Source organism: Aptenodytes patagonicus, chromosome Z, assembly GCF_965638725.1.
Source record: "Aptenodytes patagonicus chromosome Z, bAptPat1.pri.cur, whole genome shotgun sequence".
NCBI classification, from domain to species: Eukaryota; Metazoa; Chordata; class Aves; order Sphenisciformes; family Spheniscidae; genus Aptenodytes; species Aptenodytes patagonicus.
Window position 1 is genome coordinate 28,517,965 of NC_134982.1, and position 11,525 is coordinate 28,529,489.

An 11,525-nucleotide genomic window follows, 5' to 3' on the forward strand; every position below is an offset into this window, starting at 1 on the left:
TGTTAGGTTTACTGTTGGACTTGATGATCTTAAGGGTCTTTTCCAACCTAAATGATTCTATGATTCTCTGGGAATACTATTACTGAGGATATTATGCTTAAAACTTCTCTTTGAGAATAGCATTGTTTAAGTTAGGACTGGTGGTCCACAAGAGCTGTGGCTTCTAATATATTTATTCATACAAAATCCTGTGTAACTCTTGCAATAGCTTTATCTTTGCAGATTCCTTTCTCATTCTCTCCTACTTAAAAGTTGGTATCAAAATGATGTGTAAATTCGATGTACGAAAATGTTAGAGTAGCAAGTTACCGTGTTGTCTGCTCTACTGTGCTTGTATGGATCCTTGTGCATAGTGATAAATAAGATAGCGTAATCATTTTTGGAGTAGAGATTCTTAAAATACTGGTATTTTAATGTGAATTGCCATGTAAGAATGTCTGCATTGGTAGTTACCAGAGAACACTGACATGGCAAATTATTCATGTCTTCTAGGTAAGTGTTTTTTTAAAAACCTGATGAAATTTTAAGCAATTAAAACATGAACAGTTTTGACAATTTCTGTTCTACATTTCTTTCTTTGTATTTGGCTATAGGTATACAGAAGAGAGGTGGAAGAGAATGGAATAGTTTTAGATCCTTTGAAAGCAACCCATGCTGTTAAAGGGGTAACAGGGCATGAAGTTTGCCATTACTTCTGGAATGTTGATGTTCGTAATGACTGGGAAAGTAAGGAATTGGTTCTTAAGCTTCGCATGTTTATGAGCAAGGATATTATTTATAACATTGACCTAATATCTGTGCTTGTTTACTGATGGATTCCCCCCCCCCCCCTTCTCTTTTAGCAACCATTGAAAATTTCCATGTTGTGGAAAATTTAGCTGATAATGCAATCATCATTTACCAGACACATAAGGTAATAACACTTCAGCCGTATGCATATCTTACTGAGACAGTCTGGGGTATATATGTTCTAATCTTATTCTGAAATACTTTATGGCTTAACAACTTAAAATTCCGAACAACATTTCAGAACAAGTTCTCTATTAAACTGCAACTTTGTCAATTTTTCAAACTTGTCTTGATAGCATAATTCCTTGTGCATGTGTCTGATAGAGCTTGTAATAACAAATGAGGACTGGTTTTAATCTCTAAATGTATCGCTGCCAGCAAGCAAGAGTCATCTAAAGCAAACGGAAGCAATACATCAACACTGACTACAAGGAAGAAACCCATACCACTGTATCATATGTTTTGTTGCAATAATGCAAGCTATTGTTGGCCACAATTAGTTGACATACACATTTGCATTATGAGGTGGTATAACTGCTGGTACAGCATTTGTTCTTGTAACTTTATTATGTTTTCCCCCCTGCAACCAGTTCTCGTGTAGCTTTACTAAAATGTTCATTTGAATTACAAACTAACAGCTGTAACTTAAAGGCTCAAAAAAATGGGAATGAAGTGTACAGGTTCATCTTTAATCTTGCATGATTCCAAGTATTAGTATACCCAAATATTAAACCAAATATTTTTCTTTGACAATTTTACCAGTAATGTGGTTACTTTAAAACTTCTGTAACAGAGGAATCGTGATTTTGAGTGAGACAGTTGTGTAACCTGTATAGTGTTGTGGTAAAACCTAGACTTTTTTCCCCTATTGAGTGTCAGGAAAATGGCTTTTGTATATTTTCTTACTTTATGAGACATTCCACTTCTAAGACTTTCTCTTAGATAATAGCAGTTTACCATATCTGTCTTACTGAAGTAGTAGCTTTTTGAAATAATACTTGTTTTAAATATTTCCCTCTCTCTCTCTCTGGAGACATAAGTAACTATAGATATATCTATTTATACTTAACCACTAGCTCAGTTTGTAGCTTACAAGTATTAACTACAATGTAAACCTGAGGCTGAGGGAACAGGAGGGGAACTGCCTCTTTCTGTTAGTCTACTGAAAAAGTCATTGCAGCTTGGCTTCCTGCATTTCAAAAGCCTTAAACTTTTGCCTTAATTTTTTTTAAATGAAGTATAGCCATATAACCTGATATGCATCTGTACAAACAGCTATGTTCTGTTTCAGTTTTGAAAATGAAATTACTAACTTGAAGAAACTTTTACTTAAGACTGACCTGTTTTGCCTTGCTTGTTTTTTCTGTTATCTAAGAGTGGTAAGTATTTAATTTGCAAAACTGGAAAAGCTTATATTCAGGTGTTTCTCTGCAGAGGGTGTGGCCAGCTTCTCAAAGGGATGTGCTGTATTTGTCTGCCATCAGAAAGATACCAGCATTCAGTGAAAATGATCCTGAAACATGGATTGTGTGCAATTTCTCTGTGGAACATGACAGTGCTCCTGTAAGTATTATTTTCATTCTATCGAGTTCTGTGTCCTGGTTTCGGCTGGGATAGAGGACAACACCAGGACAGGTCGGGTCACTGCTGCACTTGCACTGGGATAGAGTTCTGGTAAATCCTTGGCTAGTGTAAGCAGTACTTAGGAACAACTAAAACATCAGTGTGTGATCAACATTATTCTCATTCTAAATCCAAAACACAGCACTGTACCAGCTACTAGGAAGAAAATTAACTCTATCCCAGACAAAACTAGAACATTCTGCTTTTAAGATAATGTTTTTCTATTATGTAGTAATGCATGTGCAATACTAGTGTGAGGGAGGTGGGAATGTTACACAAAAATACAGTTTATTTAAACCAGGTGATACAATGACCTGATGAAGGCATTCTGAGCCAAAAGCTTTCTTGCCTTATGTCAACAGTTGGCAGATCTAAGGTGTTGCAACAGAATGGAAGCAAATTTTCTGGAGATGTGAAAACATGTTAAAGAACTGAGGTTATTTTGTGTGGAATCAAATCAAAAACTCTTCAGTATTGTCAGATGTAGGAGTAGGCTTTTATGATTGCAGATACGGAATCTGTTAAACTTCCATCTTACACAGTTCTGCCTTGGTTCTGTCAGATCATAGAATCATAGAATCATAGAATCATTGAGGTTGGAAGAGACCTCTAAGATCATCGAGTCCAACCGTCAACCCAACACCACCAGGCCCACTAAACCATGTCCCTAAGCGCCTCATCTACACGTCTTTTAAATACCTCCAGGGATGGGGACTCCACCACTTCCCTGGGCAGCCTGTTCCAATGTTTCACCACTCTTTCAGTAAAGAAATTTTTCCTTACATCCAATCTAAACCTCCCCTGCCGCAACTTGAGGCCATTTCCTCTCGTCCTATCGCTTGTTACTTCGGAGAAAAGACCAACACCCACCTCGCTACAACTTCCTTTCAGGTAGTTGTAGAGAGCGATGAGGTCTCCCCTCAGCCTCCTTTTCTCCAGGCTAAACAACCCCAGTTCCCTCAGCCGCTCCTCATAAGACTTGTGCTCCAGACCCCTCACCAGCCTCGTTGCCCTTCTCTGGACACGCTCCAGCACCTCAACGTCCCTCTTGTAGTGAGGGGCCCAAAACTGAACACAGTATTCGAGGTGTGGCCTCACCAGTGCCGAGTACAGGGGCACGATCACTTCCCTACTCCTACTGGCCACACTATTTCTGATACAGGCCAGGATGCCATTGGCCTTCTTGGCCGCCTGGGCACACTGCCGGCTCATGTTCAGCCGGCTGTCGACCAGCACCCCCAGGTCCTTTTCCGCCAGGCAGCTTTCCAGCCACTCTTCCCCAAGCCTGTAGCGCTGCATGGGGTTGTTGTGGCCGAAGTGCAGGACCCGGCACTTGGCCTTGTTGAACCTCATACAGTTGGCCTGGGCCCATCCATCCAGCCTGTCCAGGTCCCTCTGCAGAGCCTTCCTACCCTCGAGCAGATCAACACTCCCACCCAACTTGGTGTCGTCTGCAAACTTACTGAGGGTGCACTCAATCCCCTCATCCAGATCATCAATAAAGATATTAAACAAGACCGGCCCCAGTACTGAGCCCTGGGGAACACCGCTTGTGACCGGCCGCCAACTGGATGTAACTCCATTCACCACAACTCTCTGGGCCCGGCCGTCCAGCCAGTTTTTGACCCAGCGCAGAGTCCACCTGTCTAAGCCGTGAGCCGCCAGCTTCTCGAGGAGAATGCTGTGGGAGACAGTGTCAAAGGCCTTGCTGAAGTCCAGGTAGACCACATCCACAGCCTTTCCCTCATCCACTAGGCGGGTCACCTGGTCATAGAAGGAGATCAGGTTGGTCAAGCAGGACCTGCCTCTCATGAACCCGTGCTGGCTAGGCCGGATCCCCTGGTTGTCCCGCTCATGCCTTGTGAGCGCCCTCAAGATGAGCCGCTCCATAATCTTCCCCAGCACCGAGGTCAGGCTGACAGGCCTGTAGTTCCCCGGATCCTCCTTCCGGCCCTTCTTGTAGATGGGCGTCACATTGGCAAGCCTCCAGTCTTCCGGAACCTCCCCCGTTAACCAGGAACCTCCCCCCGTTAACCAGGAGATAGTGGCAATGATTGTTTTCTTTGTAGTATTTCTGTGCTGATTGCTATGCCATAGCCTGCTTACAAGGGAAAAGTTACTAACTGATATTTGTAAATGCTGATACATTATTCTTTAAATGTTAAATGTATTCTTTAAATGTTTCCTTACTCATTTGTGTCAATAATTAAAGTAATTCACTTGTAATATGTATTAAGCAAGCAGAAACCTAAGATTCAGGCATTTTAGTTTAACCTTTTGCCTATTCACTGTGTACCTTTCGTTTCACTTGCATTCATGTTACATCCGTGTAGTGCTAGAATACAAACTCTCAGAAACACAGCTTCTGGAGTGTCTTAGACTTCATAGTAAATTAGAATGTTAGCAGTCAAGTATGCTGAAACAAATTTAGTTTGAGGCTTACAAATGTTTCGCTTTTTTGGCAGCTGAACAATCGCTGTGTCCGTGCCAAAATAAATATTGCTATGATTTGTCAGACATTAGTAAGCCCTCCAGAGGGGAACAAGGAAATAAGCAGGGACAACATCCTATGCAAGATTACATATGTAGCTAATGGTAAGTCTAAAATTTTTCAGTATGATGTTCATGATACATGCTAATGCTGGGGAGCTGAATACTGGCAAAAAAAGGTTGATGCAGTTTTCTGTTAAATTTATATATAGCATCACACTAGTGATCTTCATGTTCAAAAAGACTCGAATTAATGTGCTACATGAATCAGTGAATGGGATCATTCATTGTGTGGCATTCTGGGAGGAATAAATGGAAGTGGTATGTAGCTCAGTCCTAAATACAGAACCTTGGGGTGGAGGAGGGTGGGCAGAAGAATTGTCTGCAACTGGGATGACTTGGCATAGCTTTTAATTTCATTAATAGTATGGTTTTTTCATGTATTGCTGTCAATTTTTTTCCCCCGATTTGTCTTGTTAGGCTGAAAAGCTGCTGATAGTGAAGATACAGTTCTTACCCTGTGTTAAGAAGGAGCAAATACATTTTGTGTGAGGATGTTTGCAAGCTGTATAATCTAGTCCACGTATTTTTTTTATTTTTTTTAACTGGTAGAATCCTTGGTATTGACTGAAAAGTTATCAAAGCCAAACTGTATTGTTACTGTACCCAGTATTTAGCAGTGTATTGTAGTATTGGAGCTACATACTTACTCGCTCCTCTCCTGCAGCTACAAAACACTTCAAGAGTAGCTCACCTGCTTATTACTTTTAACCACCTATTACATGGCTTACTAAAGAGTCAGAGTCTGAAAAATTGGTTCAGTAAATCTTTGCCATATAGGAGTGATGTAATTTGTATTAAATCCTGTACAAATAATACTATATGGTGTTGAACTCGGGTAAGCTGCTTTGTTTCCTTTTCAGAAGTTTCCCAATTACTTAAAAAATAAATTTTCATTGATAAATTCTGAACTGTGATTATATGGGAAGTGGCAGCTTTTTCAGCAAAATACATGCCCTGTGAATTGAAGTTTATTTTAGAATCAGTTCAAATTTTGTTTAAAGTGCTTTAAAAATAACTTGTAAGACATTGGCTATGTAGCAACTCTGCAGACAAATGCAGCAGTTATTGAAAAGTTAAGACTGACTTCTGTTTTCTTTGAAATAAAAAGTAACTCGAGTCTCTTTCTGTTGTTTCTTGGAAGTCCTTAGAGAATATCACCTTCCATTTGGGTATTCCCCAAAGACTCACAACACATCATGTTTAACATTTTCTAAATACTGGCATCATAGAACTGGACTGAGCTTGAGTATTAAGAGTAGAAAGTGCTACAATACAAGCTGTAGGGGCATAAAAAAAATCTGCTGATCATTTTTCTTTCCCATTACTTCAGAAAGTTGCAGGAATAACGAACTTAAATTTTCTTTTCTAGCTTTTAGCAGATACTGCTGTATTTCAATCTCTCTCTTCCTGTCCACTTCTAGTGAACCCAGGAGGATGGGCGCCAGCATCAGTGTTACGGGCAGTGGCAAAACGAGAATATCCAAAATTCCTGAAGCGTTTTACATCATATGTGCAAGAGAAAACAGCAGGAAAGCCTATTTTATTCTAGTATTGGCAGGTATACATTCATTTTTTTCATTCTTGATTCACTGTTGTAAAGTTAAGGCCAAACAGAACTATGCAATCTAGAAATGTCGTATCGTGATTAGCATGAATTGAGTGCTTAGTTTTAATATATGTATGCAATATACTTTTTAAAACATCCATGTAATTCGTGTGTATTATTCGCTTGAAAAATAAGGACTGCACAAGTTATCAAGTATTAGTTTTTGTAGACTTTTACTAGTTTATTTTGCAAGTTTTTGCATACATGTCTAATCTATGTAGAAGTATAAAAGGATGAAGCAGTTTTTTTCTCAGCTATCACAGGCCTTTTACACTTGTTCTGAAAAGAATACATACTGAAGTTTCTTTAGAGCCTTATGAGGTTTTAATATCTTAAATTCTACTTATAATTGCATATTTGATGGCATGTTATGAAGGTCAAAGTATTCTTTTATACAGAATATTAAACGGAATAGTTTTGATCTAAGATTTTTATTAATGGGACTTTTCTGACAGACCAGTGTCAATTACTGGAGTATTTAAAAGGCTGTGACTTAAATTTTTAGCCTTTCTGATGAGCCTAAGAAAGAAAAGGGATTTACAGATGCTTTCTGAAGTCAACGGATGTATTCTGATGGTATAGGTCATTGGGCTAATCTAAATGATTTTAACATTTAAATGATGATATGACATTAGAAGAGGATTTCTTGATCACTTTTGGGGCTGTCTGAATCTATCAGACATAAGCCTTAGTGCTAAGTTAGGCTTCGTTTAATTTTTTTTAGTGTAGACTCTTGTTATATACTTCATTATGTATAACTGTAGTGTCAAACCATCGAATTCCATTTGGTAGTTCTAGTATTACAGCATGGTCTGAAAATGAGTCTTTGTAGCCTATGTTATGCATAGAAGAAGTGACCTCTATTTTGGGGTTCTATTTATCATGTCAGACTCCGAAAGTCTTATTCATTTGATCCTTCTGTTACAGGTAGCCCTGTAACGATTCACATTTTTGATTGTATATTGTTAGAGAACTAGTGTACATGAACCATTAAAAACACAGCTGTCATGAGCCAACAGTTCAAACATGAGCATAGCGGTGCTGATACTATTTAAGGTGTTTAATAAGTTCTTGTTTTCCTATTAGTGTTCAAACTTTTCAGTGCTGTATTTTTCTTTGCTTACCTGCAGCGATCGGAACAAGACTGGGTGAGCATTCCACGTTGGAGAAGTGACCATGCATAGAGCACTCCATGCTGGAACGAAGGATCTACAGTCTTTTTATGGCCCAAGTTCTAGGCTTTGTATACTGAAGTGAAGAAGTGTTGCAACACCATGAGGCTGAATATTTAACACTAGCTCTCCCCTGCTAACTTTTCCTGCTGAATCAGTGTGTAATTATAAATACATGTATTGATAACATGTATATGGCTATTTTTATTTGCTTGCTTTAGAAGAGGAAGAACATGTACGACTTGGAATCACCAACATGGGATACTGCTTTAGTTTTAAACAACTTGCAGAATTTTCACTGTCAACCTCCCTAAGATACTCGCACAGTTTTTGTGCATGTCTAAAAAGCACAAAAGACAAATGCACATATAGCATACTGTATGTGCTTTATATGCACAAAAATCTATGTGGTATTTTGGGGGGGAGGGAGGAACTTCAGTAAAGCCTAGGTGACTTATTGGCAGGTTTTGTTTTGCTTTGTATAACCATAGTTCATTGCTGCTGGTTTCTATAATGAATCATCTTGTTACATAAAATGTCAGTTAATAACTGAGGGCTGTCAATATCCTTATGACTTTGCCTTTTCTATTGTCTTACTCTTATGAAGATCTTTGGTTCTGAAGGAGTAAGAGTGTGAAAAGCTTTATTTTTTTCCAGATATCTTTATATTTCTATTGTATTTTTTTAGTTATGTAATATGTGCTACAGAATTTTTGTTGTTAAACATGATCCAGAAGTATCTAGGAAGATTCTGTATGAGAGGGCAAGAGACTGCCTGAAAGCTAGAAGTCATCTGTCCATGCTATATGTGGACTGCTTTCTTGCATGATATCTAGGGCTTTCCCGAAGCTATGAGGAAGGTACAGTGTAATATTTATTGAAGTAATTTGGACTACGTAAGACAACATTCCCAGTCTAGAATGAGGATGAGTACATTATTTTCAGATCTTGCATGTTTTCCTCATCTTAATAAAGCCATGCTGTGAGGTTCGTATAGAAAATTATTTGCCTCTTGATCAAAAACCCATCAGAGCTATAAGGATGTGTAGCTCTAACTGGAAAGTTCCCTTTAGTTGCTGTGAGAATTTAAATGTCAGATATTTGCCTGCCGTTGATTCTGAAGATGCTCATTAGGAGAGGACTGTCACAGGCTGGTACTGACTTTGAGATCTTTTATCCATGTCCTGCAGTTGGAAACTCTTCAGAGACTGCTCGGTGTTTCACTAACCTCTGTATCTTGAAGAAGTTTCAGATATGTTTGGTTTTTTTTTTCAAAAGAAAGCTGAAAGTCTTATTTGGTATAGTATGGTAGGTGCCTGAAAATAAATATAATACAGTAACTTAACAAAGATTTGGTAAATGATTAAATGTGATCTACACAGTGTTGGAAAACTTTACCTGTTCATCTTCTCTGTAGAGATTAAATTGTACGTAACACATGATTACACATGCATGCAGATTTCATGCTCCATAACTCTTCCCTTTTTATTTGTCTTTCTCTAATGGTGTGCATGGAATATGCCTTATTACAGAGTTATTTTGTTAATTTGAATATGTAGAAAAGTGCCTATATGGTAATGCTAGTAAGGCAAATAAGATGAAAATTCGTACATGTTTACTATATCACCAGTGAGCATTTTATATAGCTATGTTAAGAAAAAAATCTTATACCTCAAATGTAGTTCATCTTTTTACAATCAACCAAGCAATGCTTCATTTCACCATAGCCACTGATGGGAACTTAAAAAAAAAAAAAAAATCAAATATAAAGAGTTTAACTCCTTATTTGCTGTTTCTGGTAATTGTTGGAACGCAGGCGAGTTTATTAATTTAATTGGATAGCTTTATTTTACAAAGGTATGGAAAGTTTACAAAGCAGTATATAAACTTATATCATTAGTTGCATTTGCACTAAATGTGATGTACTTTTGCAATTTATTCTGTAAATAAAATTACACTACAGATACTATTTGTAAAGAATACCTTTTACTTTTAGATAAAGGCACTGGTACTTCACTACAGCTAGCCCTGCCCAATCAGAGTTGTAAGAGGCTTCTAAAGAATATGGAGGGAATATTGCAAGATAGAGAAATCGATGTTAATTGACCTCTTTAAAAACAAATGAAAAAAGGCAGTTCTCTGTAGGCCTCTCAGATTGTCTGTGTGCAAGTAGCCATTAGATCCTTTTTTCTGGAAGGGATCTTGCTTTTATAGTTTTATAAAATTTGCCCTGTCTCTTGAGCCCGTCCCTCTTTTCAGTCCCTGCCACGTGTCTGTGCGCTCCAAGTTCACTTCTTCCTGTTAATGGATCAGTAGTATTTATACAGCTGTGGTGGTCTTTGCAGAAGGAGCTCCTGACTCTAGAATGGACATTTTTATAAGCTGAACCAATTTGAAGGGCTGAGAACGCAGCAATCTTCTCCATCAGATACTGTTTTCTGAATATCTGTGTCCATTTGGAGAATTTGAACATTGCCAAACTAGATCTAAAGGAAATGACTTGGTAGAATTGTATTGGGAATGAAGAGGAGATGGTCATTGTTACCCTGTCTGAGAACCTGAACATCTTATTTTGACAAATTTATGTGTGAAAAACGTGATGCACTTTGGGAAAAAAAAAAATTACCTTTTAGTTAATTGGGCTGAGCTGGCTTATCTGAAGTTGTGCAGATTCTCTTTAATCAGATTGTCCACCTGTATTTTTGTCAAGTTGTACAGATAACGCTGTATTTGAATTGCCGCTGTTCATCTACAGACTTAAAACATGAATCATATTTTTCAGTACCTTGAGTGTGTAGAGTGTAACTGTTTGTTCTATAATAGCTTTATGATCCTAATGATAAGTTTTAAAAATTAAAAGAAGTTGGCTCTTCCATGTTACAATCACAAATTTAAAACCAGTATTTAAAAGTGAAAAGTATTAAAAATTATGAAGAAAAAACCTGGTTTGTAGTTATTTTTAACTTTCAGTGCTTTGGAGAAACTCATTTAAAACATTTACATTTTAACCAACTTTTAGATCGTGTATAAAGCTATGTACAATATTATAATGTATGGAAAACATTTAACAGGAAAGCAGTTTGCTTGTATTACTGAGGTTACTGAGATGAAAACTTGAATGCCACATTAGTTTATATATCAAAAAGCTCATTTTGTGCTAGCACATCAGAGGCCATGTTAAAAGATGTTCCTGTATGGTATAGTCTTAATATAGAGCACTTCCAAAGTGTTGCAGCTCTTGTCTTCTTTTGTACAGAATTAACAACAATATGGAAGTTTCCATGGGAAGAATAGAGATCCAGGATTGGGGAGTGCCAGAGGATAAACTTGTGGCTTTTTCTAAAGTATGAAGAATTTTTAAGAACTTAGATGAGCTTCTGTAGAGCAAGCTTTCTTAATAGCAGAAATAGCTGGTACCTAATGGATCAATAACAATCCTACCTTTATTTGTTATGCAGGGATTTCTACTTTTTATATGATAGTAAAGTTGTAGAAACCTTACAAGTATGCAAGACTGGAGGAACAGCTTGAAATAATAGAAGGCATTACTTGCACAAAAAGAAAACTTAAGCTCAGCTGCATCAGGCCTGGGTAGTACATTGCAACAAATACGGAGTCCTGAGGTAAGCCCTGCCCTTGAAGAATGCAGCTATTTTAGCTGTCAAAAAGAAATCCCCCATGGTAAAATAAAAATAATACAGTCGCATTCTTGGTCCCATATGTTAATGTGTGTAATTTAAAAAAAATATGTACTTTCCAGTAAGGAGAGGTTGAGCATTTCT

The 11,525-nt window shown here is 37.8% G+C and overlaps 1 protein-coding gene across 3 annotated transcripts in view; it reads left to right on the forward strand.

Annotated features, from left to right (window-relative positions):
* CERT1 (ceramide transporter 1) overlaps positions 1-10,974 on the forward strand; it is an 89,782-nt gene extending 78,808 nt beyond the window's left edge. For all 3 annotated transcript variants that reach the window (XM_076363403.1, XM_076363404.1, XM_076363405.1), the window contains 6 exons: positions 594-726; positions 843-913; positions 2,224-2,352; positions 4,878-5,007; positions 6,387-6,523; positions 7,702-10,974. In XM_076363403.1, the coding sequence (XP_076219518.1) occupies positions 594-726; positions 843-913; positions 2,224-2,352; positions 4,878-5,007; positions 6,387-6,514 (591 nt within the window). In that variant the 3' untranslated portion in view covers positions 6,515-6,523; positions 7,702-10,974. The remainder of the gene's footprint in view (positions 1-593; positions 727-842; positions 914-2,223; positions 2,353-4,877; positions 5,008-6,386; positions 6,524-7,701) is intronic.
* The last annotated feature ends 551 nt before the right edge of the window (positions 10,975-11,525 follow it).